The 16,824-nt window shown below is 63.1% G+C and overlaps 4 protein-coding genes across 4 annotated transcripts; all 4 read right to left on the bottom strand.

Annotated features, from left to right (window-relative positions):
* Window positions 1-25: 25 nt before the first annotated feature.
* PFL1_02356 (uncharacterized protein) lies at window positions 26-2,952 on the bottom strand (the record flags this gene model as incomplete). Its single annotated transcript, XM_007879868.1, has 2 exons — window positions 26-2,597; window positions 2,723-2,952. The coding sequence occupies 2 exons, from the start codon at window positions 2,950-2,952 to the stop codon at window positions 26-28; spliced, it is 2,802 nt and encodes a 933-aa protein (XP_007878059.1).
* A 1,033-nt stretch (window positions 2,953-3,985) lies between these two features.
* PFL1_02355 (uncharacterized protein) lies at window positions 3,986-5,401 on the bottom strand (the record flags this gene model as incomplete). Its single annotated transcript, XM_007879867.1, has 1 exon — window positions 3,986-5,401. One exon carries the CDS (start codon window positions 5,399-5,401, stop codon window positions 3,986-3,988), a length of 1,416 nt encoding a protein of 471 aa, XP_007878058.1.
* Window positions 5,402-13,316: 7,915 nt separating this feature from the next.
* Window positions 13,317-14,254, bottom strand: PFL1_02354 (uncharacterized protein; the record flags this gene model as incomplete). Its single annotated transcript, XM_007879866.1, has 4 exons — window positions 13,317-13,327; window positions 13,433-13,518; window positions 13,626-13,996; window positions 14,087-14,254. 4 exons carry the CDS (start codon window positions 14,252-14,254, stop codon window positions 13,317-13,319), a joined length of 636 nt encoding a protein of 211 aa, XP_007878057.1.
* Window positions 14,255-14,696: 442 nt separating this feature from the next.
* PFL1_02353 (uncharacterized protein) lies at window positions 14,697-16,321 on the bottom strand (the record flags this gene model as incomplete). The annotated part of the gene is made up of 2 exons (XM_007879865.1): window positions 14,697-14,971; window positions 15,079-16,321. The coding sequence occupies 2 exons, from the start codon at window positions 16,319-16,321 to the stop codon at window positions 14,697-14,699; spliced, it is 1,518 nt and encodes a 505-aa protein (XP_007878056.1).
* Between the last annotated feature and the right edge of the window lie 503 nt (window positions 16,322-16,824).

The following is a 16,824-nucleotide window of genomic DNA, read 5'->3' as shown; positions in this document are numbered from 1 at the left end:
CGTCGCATCCCTCGCCCGGGCCAATCTAGTCCATCGATAGCGTCACGACGCTCTCGACGAGGGCATTCTCGTCGAGCCAATCCATCCACTGCTTGAGGTACCCTCCCTGTCCCGCCACCGTCTCCGAGTCGCCGACGACGACAAGCTGGCGCTTGGCGCGCGTCATTGCGACATTGAGCCTGCGCTTCTCGTCGAGGAAGCCGACCTGGCCGTTTTCGTTGCTGCGCACCAGCGAGATGATGACGACGTCCTTTTCGCGACCCTGCATGCCGTCGATGGTGCCCACCTCGATTGCCTCGCCGTTGACCGCCGCCGCCGTCACCGCCGATCCGCCTCCGTCGGTGGGAAGAGGAGGAGGAGGGGGAAAGGTGGCGGTGCGGAGGAGTGAGGAGATGAGCGAGACCTGGGCAGAGTAGGGAGAGAGGACGGTGATCTGCTCGGCGCGGATGCCGCGTGCGACGAGGAGTGAAATGTGCCGGAGTACGAGGTCGGCCTCGTTGTAGTTGCTCTTGCTCCCCTCTCCTACCGCCGTCGAGGGGCCCCTGTCGCCCGACTGGTCGCTCGACGACGTCTCGTACATCTCGCACCCGGCCGTATCGTAAAAGACGACTTTGGCCGTCTCGACCTCCTCTTCGTCGTCCCCTTGACCGTCCTCGCCGTCCTGCCGGGATCGAGATGGCGGTGCTACGAAGTTGTCGAGATCCCGCACCGAGATTGATCGACAGGAGTCGTGCGCCTCGAGCCTCGATTCGTACAGGGCGAGGTTGGGGAAGGCCATGATGTCGGAGTTCATGCGGTACTGGATCGAGAGGAGCGTCTTGAGCCCCGGCCCGTACATGCCGAGCAGCCGCGAAAAGAGTGTCGTCTCGAGTGTCCGCGGCGGCCGCAGCTGCGTCGTGCGTTGCGGAGCGGTTGTCTTGTCGCCGTCGCCGGAATGAGGTGCCACTTCAAAGGTGGTGATGACATCTTCCTCGTCGTCGTCGCCAGAAGACTGCTGGGCTTCGTCGTCTTTTGCCTTTGCGTCGCTCTCGCCTCCAGTAGCGCTACCGTCCTTTGTCTTGTCCTTGGATTCGGTCTGCTTGTCCTGCTTCTTTGCCCCCTTTCCCTTTTCCTTCCTGGCCGATCGATGTCCGTCGCCCTTCTTGAGACTTTTGACGGTCGGCGGCAACTGCAGGTGGTCACCAGCGAGGATGACCTTGCCACCCTCCCTGACCTTGAGGATGGGGACCCAGCACACCGCCTCGAGCGCCTGACACGCTTCGTCGATGATGACGACATCAAACTCGCGGCCCGCCAGCTGCTTGCCGCCGGCACCGTGGCAGGTGGCGACCACGATCTGGGCTCGGTCCAGGATAGCCCTCGTCACGCCTCGTTCCCGCTGCCGGTACTCCTTGCGCAGCTGTCGCACCTCCTCCCACCGCTGTCGCCTCTCGTTGCCTTTGAGACGCGGTTGGGATCGGACCGACTTGTTGCCCGCCGTATTCGCTGCGGAAGGTGGCCGAAGAGCGGCAAGTGCAGACGAGAGTTCGGTCGCCACGTCCGAGACGAGCTGGCCTTCGGATGAGGTCGAGGACTGAGCATCGAGCGTCGAGGCGTGCAACGAGGCCAGCACCCGGGCGGGGTGGCCAAGACGGGTGAGGCCGCCCGCCCCTCGCTTCTTGAGTGCTTCGCGGTGCTCCGGTCTGCCGACGATACGTTCCAGCAGATTGTCTACTGCGAGGTTGCTAGCGCCGCAGACGAGGATACGTACTCCTCTGGTGTCGCGAGCACCGGCCCCGTCGTTGGCGGCGGGGACGCCTAGGTTGCCCGCGACCAGCTGCATGATCAGCTCGACGATGGCTGTCGTTTTGCCAGTCCCCGGCGGACCGTGAATGAGCGCGACCTGCTTGGCAGAGAGGGCGAATCTGATGGCCTGGAGCTGCGATGCGTTGAGCCGATCATTGAAGGGCGGAAGTGGTAGATCGACAGGCGGCTCGGCAAAGGCTGGGCGCTCGAGGCCAAGAAGCGTGCGGATCAGCGCTGTCGCGCCGGATGCAGTTCTTGGAGCAGAGACGGTGTTGCCGTCGGCGGCAGGCTCGTCATCGTCGTCGTCGTCATCGCTGCTGTCGTTGTCGCCGCTTCCGCTGGCCTTGACGTTGACGCCGAGCGCCTTGGCGAGCCTGGTCAGCGTCCGCTCCATGCGATCGTAGGTGGCCTCATTGGCCACCTTGACGAGCCGCACCCGCTCCGGAATCTCGAGCTCGTCGCCGCTGACCTTGGTCGAATCACCGGAGCGGGCATCGCGCTTGTCGGACTTGGCGTCTCCGTTCGCACCTGAAGCTGCCGCTGCCGACTGGGAAACTGCCTTTGCTTTCCCGCTGCCCCTTTTGCGGTTGCCGACGGCCAGCACGATGCGAGAGTCAGAAACCCTGTATACGACGCCCTGGATTGGCTGTGTCTTGGACTTGGCGGCAGACTTGGTGGATGACTTGGAGGACGGCTCGGCGACGGTGGAAACGCTGTGGTCCTGGATCTCGGCCAGATCTCCTGGTCGAAACGAGTGGGCGGGGAAGGCAGTCGAGGTGTGGTAGGCGCTCGGACGTTCCAGCTCGATCAGCCTATAGGGGAGCCCGGAGAGAGAAGAGAAAGAGAGGGTCAGATGGCGCTGGCTTGTCCTCATGTCGCCGAGCCCGAGACGGGAGCAGGGAGGACGTTGAGCCCTATCACCACGGAGCACACCCACATCTTCGCGCCCAACCCGATGCGTATCCCGGCCACACCAAGGCCAAGGAGAGCCAGGCCATTGTGTTCGAGTACCTTTGGGGGCGTCTTTGAGAGGAGCAGCTTGGACTGCCGCTGTTCCTCATCGCGTTCGGTCTGGAGGAGGTCGAGGTGACGCTGCAGCCACTGACGGAGGAGGTCCTGGGATGGCGGTGCCACGCCGTGCAGTTGGTGTGCTGATGAGGTTGGCATCGCGTATCGCTCGACTTCAAAGTCGCGATAGTGGCCGGGCTGCAGCGATGTGGGCGGAGACGAGAGCGATGGTGAGTGGGGGTGGAAATGGTCGGGAGGAAGGCAGAGAAGACCAAGTCGAGAGGCCCCTGCCCTGCTTTCCTCTGTCGCCAGCCAGCGGCGAGCGATGAATGTGGAGGCAGGCAAGGCCACGCCAGGCCAGCTCAGCTCGCTCGACGTGGAAAGGCCGGCTGGGCCCCCCTTTTTGAAAATGAGCGCTTCCGCTCGATTTCTGCAAGCCGCTGTTTTTCGGAAAGCATCCCCAAAACCCGAACACGAATAAAATTTCCGACACCAGCACAAATCAGACTTTTCGGCAGCAGGTCGCTGATCGCCAGGCCATCAGGCAAAGATCAGGGACCCATCAGTGCATCCAGAGTCGCTGATCCCAGAAATCGCAACTCAACAATTTTTCGAGAGCAACGACTCAACACGCCAACTCGAAAGGGAACAAGAGATTTTCGAAGAAAACTTCAAATCTGCTCGCCACCGTAAAATGGAAACGAGCAGGCGACCATCGTCAAGTCGGACAGGTCCTCGCCCGACGCCGCCAACAACTGTCCACAGAGCAGCTCACACGACAGTCTTCGAAATGGGTGGGATGGCGGTGACAGATTAACGGAATGGCCTAGAGATGCGTGAGAGGTATTAGCGGAGACGGTGTACAGGGGGCTAGGTAGGACGGAAATGCTATGTGGATGCTGGGCGTGGCGGTCATGGGCCAACACGAGCGGCAGAGGATGCTCGTGCGCATGCGTGTGGCAGAGTCAGCACTGTCAATGATGGGAGTCGATCGGGGCTGAGAGGGAAGATGAGAAGATGGGGAGAGGAGGAGTGGAGCGGACGGAATGGTGTAAAGGAGAGCATGCCTAGGCTCAGGTGGCCCGTGTTGCTGCGTGGACCATGGTCGCGACGACGGGCATAGAGGCTTGATCGTTCCCAGGAGCAGCGCTGCGATCGCTATTCGTGCGAACGTACCGGGCACTCGATGCCATCAGCGACCCGCCGCCGGCATCTGGAGGATGGGGTCCGGATCGAAGGGCTGCGTCCTCTCGCCTCCAGAGACGAGGTCCGACCAGTAGATGACGTCTCCCCTGCGAAGCACTCGGGCCTCTTTGCCGCTGCCCGTGGGGCGCAGATTCGATCGGGTCGACCGAGGTTCACGGAGCTGCCTGGGGTCAACGTCGTGGAGCTGGTGCTGCTGGTACGCCTGCGCGGTGAAATCGGTCTTCTCGGGGTCGACGTCGTCGTCCTCGTCCACGTCGTAAAAGTCCGGGTAGCCTGCTCGCTCCGAAGCGTAGTCGCGGATCCGGGGCGTCTGGCGTCGAAGCGCGGCATGAGGGGTGGACGGTGCCACGGCAGCCTCGCACTGGTAGGGGGCCGCGCGCACGCCCGGCTCGCCGGGCACGTAACGGCGCTCGCGCACCGAGATCTCGGAGCAGTGGAGCACGGTGCGGTGGCCGTTGGAGCTGCGCTGGTGCTTCTGGACGCTGCTGTTGCACTGGTCACAGGGCGAGAGGATACTGTAGCCGACCTGGTTGCCGCAGCCATGGCAGCCGAGGCTTTGCGTGAGGCAGTTGCACGTTCGCTCGATCGGCGGCTCGAGCGGGTCGACGCCACCGTGGAATGTCGAGGGGCTGTAGTAGGGGCCGCAGTTGCTGGGCACCGCGTCGGTGCTGTAGAGGGTGATGTTGGGCTTGAGCAGGAGCACCGCCCTCATGCCACGGTCGCTCAGGAAGTTGCCGCAGTGTCGGCAGTTGAGCAGGTACACCTTGTGTTGCGGATCGCGAGGTTCCTGGGAGCTCGAGGACGGCGTGTTGGTGTGCGTCTGCGACCAGGCGGTCTGATCGGCGAGCGGCGGCGGCGTAGCATGGCGATGGCGGTCGCTTCTCGACCTGCCACTCGACCACTGCTGCTGTCGGACGTCCTGCTGCGGCTCGTGTTGACGCGGCTGCTGCATCTGCGTGACCCTGCGCGCCTCTTCGCTGAGGCGAATGTAGTATTGGTCGCGCTCCCAGTCCTGCTGACGCTGGCGCTCGACCTGTTCGATGGCCAGGTTGCGGGCCACCTGCCTCTGGTGCACCAGGTCGGCCAGCTCCAACTCTTGCATGTCAATGACCTGGGCCGCCAGCTCTTCGGCCGACCTCCGAGGGGTTGCCGGGCTCGATGCCGATGCCGAAGTCTCCGAGGCGGATGAGCCCGAAACCTCGGCCTCAATGGGGCCGATGGCGTAGTTGCGCTGCGGCAGCTCTGGCCACAGCGGGTTGAGACGAAAGGGCGGCGCCGTCGCAGGCGGCTGGCTCCGATGTGCGGATGCTCGCAGGTTGTCGCGCGACGCTCGGCGGGAGGATCGCCTAGCTGAACGAACAGCAGAGGCGGGCATTGTCGAGTCCGGGGCCTGCCTAAGCATATGCGCGGCGGGCGTCAGGCCGGGGTCAGGAAGCAGGGGCAGAAGAAGAGCTCCCGATACAAGGCTGATCTCCGAGTGCTGCCAACGGCTCGAGTGGTTGACGCCGACCTGTTGGCTCGACGGTAGACGAAGGGATCAAGGAAAGCTGCGCCTAGCGGGACGCGCGAGCTCGGAGCCGCGTTGGTATCTTCTGCGGATGAGAACCAAGAGACGATGATGAGGGGGCAGAGAGAAGTCAGGGAAGGGGCGGGTCAGCTGGGCCGCTCATCTTATATCTAGCGTGCGCCGCGGCAGGTAGGCTGAGACAACTACGCCGCCGTGAAGAGGCCCGCGACAGGTAGAGAGCGGGCTCAGAGCAGTCAGGCCTGTTGCGGAAGCAAGAGCGCAGGCAAGCGGGCCCGAGCTGCTGGGAGCGGCGGGAAGAAGCGGTCCATTCCGCCAGGCGACCAGCGCAAGTCCTGCTTGCTCCTTGACCCAGCAGAGGAACCTTGAGCATGCCGAGACGGCACACGGAGGGCGCGGCCGTGAACTCTATCCCTTCCGCCAGGCAGCATGGCGTGCACCGAGAGGCTCCGTCCGATGCACCTTCCAGTCCGGGCCTTGCCGCACCGGCACAGGATCCACTGAGCTGCCAAGATGCTTGCAGTGCTCGCACCGACTGGCGCTGAACCGGCGCAGATCAACGGCCCCTGTCCCGCCCGACCAGGCCGGTGGCCACCGCTCTGGAGCCCGACGCGCGCTTTTGGCACGATCTCCGTCCCTTGTCGAATACTTTTGTCGAACGCGGCTGGACATCGAGCATCGTCCCGGCCTTTGCTAGACTGGTAGGGTGATGCGGTGGCTGCCAGCTTTGTCGCGTCGAGGCAAGCCCCCCAGATATGCACCGGGCCAGGGACGTCCCCTGCAACAAGCGCAGCCACCCGTGAACCTTGAGCGTCTTCCACCTTGCTGCCTACACCACCAATTCACCGCCAACACACGAGCGACGAGCAGCGCAGCAGGTTCTTGACTCACTCAGATGAGGCAGAGGCGCAGGTACCTGGCGTCGAGGTGGTGTGCTGATAGAGTGCGACGGGGACGCTGGAACAGGAAAGTGCCTAGCTGTTCGAAGAAGAGGAGGGGTGTTGGAGAGCGTCGCTGTTGCTTCGAGGGGCTGGTCAGGAAGGCAGACGGGGAACCAGGACGAGGTTCTGGGCCGAGCAAATGTGAGTCCGAGGAAGCCAGCCGAGCCGGTGGCCGGGGATTGGAGCGATAGCAGGTCTAGACACCACCCGTGGTCGTCTGATAGGTCGAGCCGGGTCCACAAGCAAGGCGACGATGTCGGGCAGGAAGTTTAGCCGTCGATGCTGGATGTTGATAGGATGGCGGCGATCGAAGGGCCTGTACGAAGGGGCTTAGGGAGCGCTAGGCGAGGAGAAAGGGGTGTGGTTGCCGGCGACGCTGTGGATGGTGGCGATGGCAGCGGTGACGATGGAGGTGACGGCGATGATGGTGGTAGAGAAGGCAGGTGGCAAGGTCGGGGAACGAGACCGGGTTGAAGGTTGTCGAAACGGAGCAGAGGCTGGGACGGACTGCAGGGCGAGGGTTGATGAGGACAAGGATCGGTAGTGAGAGGGCGGACGTACTAATCAGGACCGGAAGAGGATCCAACAGCGGCGAACCAAGCGCCCGAGCTACTACTCTGCTCGAGGCCACTCTGGCGTGTGGGGTGCTGAGGACTGTGCTGAGGGTCCTGGAAGCACCTGCTGTCTGGGCGTGTCGAGGGCGTCTGGACTGACCCTGGAGCGCCGAGCGGCACTGCGATTCGGCAAGGGCTGAGCGATAGCCTGTGCGTGTACCCAGGATGCCGCAGGCAGTTTGCCACCGAGGGACGGGCTGTCAATCAACTGATGGGCGTCGGACCGCGAGCGAGGTTGGATGGGAAAGGGCAGGGAAATGGCCGCTGGGGACGGCGAGTCGACGCCGAGACTGGAGCGGGAGCAGGTGTCGGAGGAGAGGGGTACGGTGGGAAGGCAAGAGCGAGAGGGCTCCAGAGTAGGGTGACGGAGAGGCTGCTCTTCGAGTGAGGGAGAGGGGGGGGCGAGAGCCTGGTCGTTGCAGATCCGGATTCGAGCGCGCTGTACATACAGTTCGTAGGGTCGACGAGGGCGTGCGAGGATGCAGCGTTGAGACAACACCATCATTCCTTGAGACACGGATGGCATACGTAGCAGACACCATCGCCGTACATAAGCAGCAGCCCCTTCCGGCGCCGACAGCAACAGCGTGCAGGAAAGTACCAGAAGTACCAGGCTAGGCGGCGTCGCCGGGCCTCATGAACCTGTCTGGCCGGTCCGCTTTCTGAATGCCGCATTGGCCCTCATCTTGCCAGAGTCACGCAGGCTAGAGGGGAAGCAAGAGCAGCGTTGATACATATGTATGTAGTGCCGAGGTCGATGCAAACAAAAGAAGGGCAGCAATCTTGGCCCGACGTCCGCGGGCGGGGCGATAGCCACAATCGGACGGGGCGAGGCCATTGCGAGTCTGGCGGGAGGTCAGGTCAGGCTACAGTCTAGGCCACCCTGTAGCCTAGGCTAGGGTCATGGGCGGCGCTACCGGGACTCTAAGTACTCGTTCTAGCTGCAACCCCTGACGACGAGGAGCCGTTCCGCGGGTGTCACACTGCGAGCACACACCCGCCCTCGCGCTGTCGAGATGCACGCTGGCTTGCTGGTCGGTCGGGCTGGCGGTCACCATGGAGCTGGCTGGTAGGTGTATGGCTGCACTCGCCGCCAAAAAGTACGTACGTACGAATCGTAAACCTGTATGGCCGCCCGCTGCATCGGAGTTGGTCAGCCCCACGCCCGCCGCCTTCGGTAGCACTTTGCGCTGCTGCTAGGTACAGGGTAGCGCTACATGCCTAGCTCTTCGCGGCCTGTCCGCGGGCTGAGCCGTCCTGGGTGCAGCGGGCTCACCGCCTTTCTCCTCTCTCGCTCCTCTCTTTCTCGTGCGCAGTCATTGCTGGGCAGGACAAACAAGCGGCGAGATTTGCTCGACATACGAGGCAACGCATTGTCGTGCCATGAAATTCCGAGAGGAGGTCTGGCGATCTTTGCGCAAGCAAGCAGAGGGGCTGGCGGCAGGAAGGGACCGCCCCATGCGGCACGGTTGCTTGCTCTTGACCCCTGCGGCCATTATCCGGATCGAAGAGCAAGCAAGCGACTGGCTCCTCTGGCATGTATCTTCCGCGGGCTGTGCGGAACGGGCCCTTCGCCCCTTGTATCCTGTATGATGCCGGGGGACGCGTCAACGGCGTGGTTCCGACGTGGCCCGCCTCAGCTCATGGAGAGGCATGCCGTGCTTGTACTCACCGACTCGATTGATCAAGAATGCTCCTCTCTCTCTTTCATTCTATTTCACCTGGCGGCTGATCGTCGGAAGGTATTCTGGGTGGCTTTTCCTCGGAGGCCGGCCATGGCTTGTTGCGAGAAAGACTCGTGCAGGGACGGAACCCCCCAAGAGGTAGCACGCCGGCGATGGGCGTCGAGCATCAACGTCGCTATCGACTTGTTGGTCGACACCTCCCCAGGCCTAGCCTGCCCGGCGCTGGGTCAACTGCTAGACGCAGAGGTTGATGCCAGCCGAGTACGCCGAAGGACAGGGCCCTGCAGCTGTTCGCTTGTGCAGCCGCAGCTGACTAGCCGCGCCTCCTAGGCTGCGAAGCCCGGCGTCGGCCACCCGTTCAGCAGCACCAGTCTACCTGCAATCGAGATCCCTACGGTCCCCACAGCAAGTACTGTACTGCAGGTATGGTGCGGCCATTCTGTGCTGTTGATGACGCCGAACAGGCATCGAGGTTCGCTACGGCATGTGGCCTTGCGTCAGTTCGACAAGCTGGAGATGCTGGCCGGCAGGGTCAAAGGGCTGGCTCCGTCACGGAGTCCGGACTCTGAGCGGCAATCTCGGAGCGTGCTGAAACCACCAACGGGCGTAGGCTGAACCACGGTGGGAGGAGACAGAACGAGCGAGCCGTTACAGTACGTTGCCTGGGGAAGCTGCACCCGTCCCGCTGGTCGGCTCGTCAGAGGACTCAATTCGGGTTTCGAGGGCACCCTTCCGAAGGCCGCTGGAGCTGGTGGCCAAGCAAGGGCAAGCCAGGGCAAGCAAGCAGAGCGTCTGCAAAGGCCACCACAGGGGCCAGCCCGAAGCCGATGCCGATCGGATGGTCGCCGCCCGCCGACCGGCCGCCGAGGGTCTCGGATGGAGTGTCGCTGTGGCGGCGACTTCCCGATTTGGGCCTAGGACCTGATGTGGGCTGGCCGGCCAGAGCGGCGCAAGGGTCGATTCGGCACAGCCTAAACCAACACCACGTCCTCCCTCCCGCCATTTCCATCGGTACGAAGGCTCTATCTCAAGCCAGATATCCGCCTGCCTTAGCTTGGCACGTCAAGACAGGCCGGTCTCAGCTGCTGCAGGCAATGGTCGCAATCTTGCAGCTTTCCTGCGGCGGCAGCTGCGGCTCCCATGCGACGACGGTCCGAACCCTGCCTGCATGCTGGCCGGCCGCGCGTATGTATGGAGGACGCCGCCTCCTGGCCCCCTCTGACCGGAGAATGCTCCCGCTTCACGGTAACTAGGCACCGTGTCTAGCATACACGCCACGGCGACAAGACGATCAAGCCGGCCAACGGCAAGCCAAGACAGGCTAGGCGTCTTTCGACATCGGCGCCGCACGAGCATGCTGGACCTGCGGTACGTAGGTACAGAAGCGTCTCTGTCGCCCTTGGCCAGCAAGCCTTGGACATTGGTTTTCGCACTCTGACACCTCGGCCACTTGCGAACCCTGTCACCAGCCGCCTGTTCGACAGCACCGCCTCGCCTCGCAAACCCATTTCCGTGTGAGACAGGCCTTCCAAGCCGCCGCCGAACCTCATACCACACGACCCTACTCCTCGTCCAGACCTGGCCCCGCCTTCGTCTGTATCGCCATCGGCACAGACACAAACGTGCCGTCCATACCGTAGCATCGAGCAACATGCTTGGCATGGCCACACTCGACTCCTCGGGCGCGACAAGGCAGGACTGTCGAGGATGAGCCTTTTGTCTCACCTCGCGACCCCTGTCGCTCGTCTGATGTTGCTCGCCAAAGATCTGCCACCTCGTCGCCCGACGTCGACCTACCCGTACCGGTAACCTGTCCGATTGACCTGTCGCGCGGGCGGTCGGGCGGGCTGAGTACCGGTATGCCAACCATCGGGTTCGGGAACCCTTGCTTGCGCTCACTCCCCGTACCGATACTGTATCCGCGGCCGCAGGCGGCAACTTCCTTCGCCGCACTCCCGTCCCAGGCTACGGCTGTATATACCTATCTTCTGGCTGCTATAAGTGCCTCGGCATGCGAGCTACTTTGCGGGGACTAAGCTCCCCCACCGCATGACGCTTACGGCGGTATGGGTCCTCGATGCCCGGAGCATGGTATTCGGCCCTCTGCTCTCAGCGTACCGTATCAAACTCTCATCAAGTTGCCGCCGCCTCTGTGAGCTCAAAGCACACTCCCGCGCGACGCTTTGCACGCTGGCACCCGCCTTGATCATCGACACAAACTGGGTATCCCCTGCTCGGTGCCTGCTGCTTGCTTACTCGCTGCTTGCTTGTTTGTGTCGTCGTGGGATTTGCGGGCGGAGTCGGGCTGGGCTCAAACTCTGTGAGCACGCGCCCAATTCTGGTCGCCCAACAGGGAGCCACACCATTACTGCTTTGTTGGTCTGGCAGAAAGCGGCGGTCAGTCTCCTGCCCAGCCTGTCCGAACCATCTTGTGGCCTTGCAGCGATCCTGCCTTTGCGATGTTGAGCTCTTGCGGCATGGCGGGCGGCAGGCGCACCTTGCTGCTACCTACGGGTACCAACTTCCATCTCGATACGGAACACAGGCTAAGAGACGGGCCATCCGACGAGGCGGTGCAGGCGAGTTCTGGGCCCGTGTGCCGTGTCTCAACCTTCTTCGGACTCAGCCAGGCAGCCAGGCAGCAGGCAGGCCTTGGCCAGCCGGGCCGCGAGAGCTTAACCTTTTTGGCTGTCGAGACGGGTCCAACGCCAACGATGCATGAGGTCCGTCGGAGGGGGGGTGCGATGCCGACCCACGATGCATCGGCAGTCGACACACCCGACCCATCTGCCGATGCCCTGTGGTCGTCCTTTCCCGACCCCGCCAGCCACCTCGTCGACCCTTGGGCCAACTCACCTACGTCCGCTTTCGAGCTCACATCGATCGTCATACCGTGCCTGCCCGGCCACCCTCCATCTACTTGTTCTTCACTCCGCCTCCGCTCTCCACGGCTACTTTTTAGCTTCAGCCTCTCGGTCGTCGCGAGTGCAAATCGTGGCTGGCTGAGTTGCGACCGCCGTAGCCCGATTCTGTCATGTCACGGTGGCGCCCCCGTCCTGACCTCCACCAACGCACGCTCAGCTTCTCCGGCCCGACGAGGGACATACAGGCAACCTCCCCGCTTTTCGGAGCTCCGTCGCGCCATCATCGGTCTCGGGATGGGAGCGGAGATGTAGCCGTAGTCCGCTGCCGGTCTTCGGTCGCACATACGTATGTCGGGCGGCGCAGCGGTCTCTTGGCGGCCATCACTTTTATCCAGCCCCGCCGGCGCAGCAGTAGCAGCATCCCGCTCCCGGTCGTTCTTGCGCAGCAACTGCTGGCTCTTCGACTTACATCATCTTCACAGCCTCGAAATCTTCGAGTTGCTCTCGTTCGGTCGTCTTGGCTAGGTGAACCCTTGCTGTAGGTCGATCCTCGAGGATAAGTAAATGGCATCCTGGACCTCGAGGTCGGTCAATTCAGCCATGCATCTTTACCGCTCGCCTCTCGCCGTAGCAGCCAAGCGGAGCGCCCAACTTTTCCCGACTCAGCCATACGGGTATTGAACGAGTGCCAGCCGAGGTCGCGAGTAGACCCTAGCCTGCCCCGGCCCGTCGCCACCGGGCTAGCCGCCCGGCCCTGTTGGTGTGGAGGAACGAGGAGCCTCGCTTCCAGGCTCGGTGGCGCCCAAAGTGCTCTGGACCCCAGCACGCGATGCCCATTTGGAGAGCGCGGGCGTGGTAGTGTGAGTACCGGTAGCACCGATGTAGTCGTGTGTCGGGCCGCCCAGCAGATGAACGATGCGGTTCCCGCCTCTCTCCCACGATGGACGGCTTTGTTCGTGAAAGCCTTCCGTGGTCATCTTCGTCGGCCTCGACGGCGCTCCTCGCCGCGCCACGAAACAGAAAGTGACCGGTTCGTGCTGTACGAGCATAACTGAACCATCTCCGTATGTACAGGGCCTGGCCAGGTCGAGCTTCGAGAGCCACTCTTTCTGTCTCGGCCGTTGAACGCCTTCATGCCCTAGGTCGAGCCCCACGACCAGGCGCTGACCGACGCCCCCTGCCCGACTCGATTCAACGCGCCCCGCAGAGGTTCCTGGCAGAGGCACGACGAAGACGCCGACTGAGCTGCTCAACGCGGGTGGCGAGACGCATACCAAGCAAACCAAGTCCTACCGGGTCTCGCTCATGCCCCCGGGGCTGCCTCGACGGTGGCGGTCCGACGTGCCGTGCGGTGACCTGCTGGCGTGTTTCAAATCTTGAGCGGTCGGTGGAATGGCTGGCCGCGCATGCCTGCGTGCCCAATCGGGAAATCGGATGATCATTCGTTGGAGACTCCCGATGCTCAACCCTGGAATGAGATCGGGCTCGACCGCTACTCGGTGCTGAGCGGAGCACAAGTTCTTCTGGCTCACGCTCCATCGACTCGGCGACGGCGAAGTCCGCATCACCGTCGTCTAAGGTCCACTCACAGACCCACCCTTCAAGCCCAGGCGATTCAATGAGAGCATGGACGCCTAGGCAAAGGACGCAGCTAACTGACTCTCGAATTCGGGCAGGAAGCGAACACTTTAGAGGACACCTGAGACGACGAAGAAAGTGGCGAGGTCGAGGGATCAGGATGTGGTTCAGCTGGTCAGCAACGTCGCGGGAGCAGGATAAGCGCGAACCGGCAGCCGGTACCCACCTTTGGTGCTCGGGACATCATCGAGGCCTGTCCGCGTGATGGCCTCCTTGATGGCCAGCGCGAGGGCCTTGAACGCCGACTCGGACCTGTTAGTTACGAGGTCGCAGGGAAGGTCAGGTGAGGCCGACGGTGTCAGAGAAAATCTTTCATACGGTCTCGCGGGGGTTGCGGAGCGCGAGAGGGGGAGACGCACCTGTGGTGGTCGTTGTCGCCGCGGAGGCAGTCGACGTGGAGCGTGACGCCGGCCTCGATGGCGAAGCTGTGGAAGACGTGCGGAATCATCTCGCAGCTGAGGTCTCCGATCTTTTCGCGCTTCAGGCCGAGCTCGGCGACGCAGTAGGGGCGGCTCGAGATGTCGATTACGGCGCGCGACAGCGCCTCGTCGAGCGGGGCGTGGCCCGTGCCGTACCGCTTGATGCCCTTGACGGGTCCCAGCGCCTTTTTGAAGGCAGAACCCAGCGCCAGCGCGCAGTCCTCGGCGGTATGGTGGTCGTCGATCCACAGGTCGCCCTTGCAGTTGAGCGTCAGCGACATGCCGCCGTGCTTGGCCAGCGCGTGTAGCATCTGCGGGCGGGCACGAAGAAGGTGCACGATACGATATGGTCAGTACACCCTGCCTTCCAAACGAGAGGGAAGCTGCACGGCGTTACTTACGTGGTCAAGGAAGCCAATGCCAGTATTGACCTTGATGACCTGCGGCGCGAGGGTGGGGTGCACGTCGAGGCCGAGGGTGCACTCGATCTGCGTCTCGTTCGTCACGCGCGACACGGTCGCGGTCCGGACCTGGAAGTCGCCGGAGGATGCCGTCGTAGCTGCTGCCATGTTGTCGTTTGCCTCTCGGGGTCGAACGTGTGCTGGTAGGAAGGTGATGGTGGTGGTCGCGTTGAGGGATGGAGGGTAGAGCAAGCCGAGGACCTGACTCGGATCGTTTTTTCTTCTCGCCGGCATTGGCCAAAGGGTGGCGTGAGCGTCGAGGCGGGGCGAGGCGAGGCGAGGCGCAACCTCGGATGTCGGGAAACGGTGGCCGACGGCCAACATGCAGGGTCTTGGCTGGCAGGTCAGGCCAGGCAGCAACATGTCGACCGGACCAACCACGTCCACGACGCAAAGAGACGGGCACCGCGCTGGGATCAATCAAGGACACGAGCCACAGCGAACTGTTGGCGAACAGGAGCAAAGCAGTTGCACATCCATTCCGCAGACAGGGTATCTTGCACGGCCTCAGGAAGATCAGACATGCGCCATCCAGCCACCAGTTCAGGCGCTACAGCATACCTCCGACCAGCCAGGCGGCGAACCTGACCCTCCAGCGCACCTTCCGGTCGGGTCGGTTGAAGAGGTCCTCGTTGACACGCTCCTTGGCGTCCGCCCTGAGCCCCTCGACCTCCGCCTTGACCCGATGCGAGAGTGGCGAGGACGAGTTCATCGAGATGAGGAACGTGCATTCCAGATCCAGGTCCGACGATCTCGAGCCGTAGTTGGACGAGCCGACGTGAAAGAGCGTCGGTGTTGCTGAGTGGGGCGGCGTGTACCATATCCCTGGTTCAAGTGCGGCAGCCAGGAGAGTGCACAAGGGTGCTGCGCTGGTCAGCGGGAACGTCGGCGCGAGAAGAGGCCGCAGCTGCGAGTTGGCGGCGAGCGCTCACCTTTGGCGTGGTACGTCCAGCCTTGCTTCTTCCACTCGCTCATCTCGACACCACCCTTGGCGTCGTCGCCGTTCCACAGCCTTCCGCTTCGCTTCAGCGCGTCCCAGAACTTCTTCTCAAACCACGTGTAGCCATCCGGGATCCAGCCGCTGACGCCCTTGCTCTTGAAGAAGCCGTTGCTCTCTGGCGCCGCGCAGATGATCCTGGTACGCTCCTGCACGTCACCCTTGCACGGCGCCGAGAGAAGCGCCTTGTACGGTCGATAGAGCGAGAAGTAGCCGGACGTCAGGTCGACGGTGGCCGGCTTGCCTTCCAGGTTCGAGGCGGATGCGGCGAGGTGGAAGATCTGCGGGATGGCAGCCGTCTCCTGGCGGATACGCAGCGGTCCCATCTGCAAGAGCGGGACCAGGTAGACATCTGCATCCTCCCCAGACGACAGAGAGAGGGTCTCGAGCGTGTGCTGGTGCCATCGCCGCGTGAAATCCTCGACAGCCGCCTGCGCTGTAGATGACCAGCCTTGCTCTGGCAGCCGGTTCGATGAGGATGGGCCAAGGGTGCCGCCTTCCGATATCGTGCCATCTGCATCCTCGCCCAACAGAAGCCGGTCCCCTCCGTCCCACTCGAGCCTGAATCCGGCGTAGGCGGTCGCCTTCTCAGAACTGGCGGGTGACTCGGTCGATGCGAGGTGATAGCTGAAGCGAGCGGCGAGGAGGACGAGCGAGTGGAGGTAGTTTGCGATCTGCTGCTGTTGGACAAAGACGACGTAGCGGTCCTTCCGGTTGGTGAAGTAGTCTCGAGAGAGGTTGGCGCCGCTAACGATGACGTCGTCGTCGAACCCGTAGATCTTCATGTGCTGCAGGCCCCACCCCTCGTTGAAGCGCTTCCCGACAAGGCGCTTCGTGAGGCCCTTGAGGCTGGGCGTGTGGTAGAGCCTGACGTCTACCTGGTTGGGGAAGTCGCGGGCGAGGGAAGCGAGCAGCGAGGCGGAGGAGGGGTTCGGTGAGGACTCGCGGGTGGATCTGAGCGCATCGGCGAGGACTGTGAGGCGTAGGGCGCGCCTGGACTGGAGCGCTGCTCGGATGTGTTCGATGAGCTCGATCTCCTCCTTGCCGACGTAGAGGGATGCGAGAAAGATGCGCTGCTGCGCGGACGAGATTTTCTGCTTGAGAGTCTGGTAGAACTGAGCCGGGCTGTCGAGCACCTGTACCTGCTCGTTGCGTGCGGTGAAGATGGGCAGCTGCATCTGGGTGGCTGTTCGCGTCGTCAGGTGGTGGGGTTGTCGGAGCGTGGCGCGTACGTCTTGCTGAGTGAGAGGGGCGAGGCTGGCGCTGGCGCTGGCGCTGCCGATGCTGCTAGCATGGCGGTGGTGGCAGGGCGGTAGGTTTCGGAGCAAGCTCGAGGTGCTCGGGCGACCTGCACCGCCTGCTGCTGGCAGCGAGGCCGTACATGCGGTTGCTATTAGCCTGTGCGTGAGGATCCGCCTCATGATGTGTCCGGGCGTGAGGATGGCGAGAATGGCGTCGGCGAAGGAGGAAGAAAAGAGCGAGAGGAGAGCCACCGAGGCTCCGCCTTGCCCGGCTGCCTGTCTGCCTGCCTGCTTGCCTGCGTGGGCCTGGCTGGCCCGCTTCTTCCTTTATCAAAAGCTCGGGAAACGGGCGTGGGCCAGCCTGATGTGGAGGAGTTTTCGGGGGGCGAGGTGCGGATCCGCGGCCAGGGAACGGCGTGCGTGATCGGCAGAGGGCCAAC

Source organism: Pseudozyma flocculosa, assembly GCF_000417875.1.
Source record: "Pseudozyma flocculosa PF-1 unplaced genomic scaffold scaffold00006, whole genome shotgun sequence".
NCBI lineage: Eukaryota > Fungi > Basidiomycota > Ustilaginomycetes > Ustilaginales > Ustilaginaceae > Pseudozyma > Pseudozyma flocculosa.
This window is presented reverse-complemented; position numbering and strand designations above follow the sequence as displayed.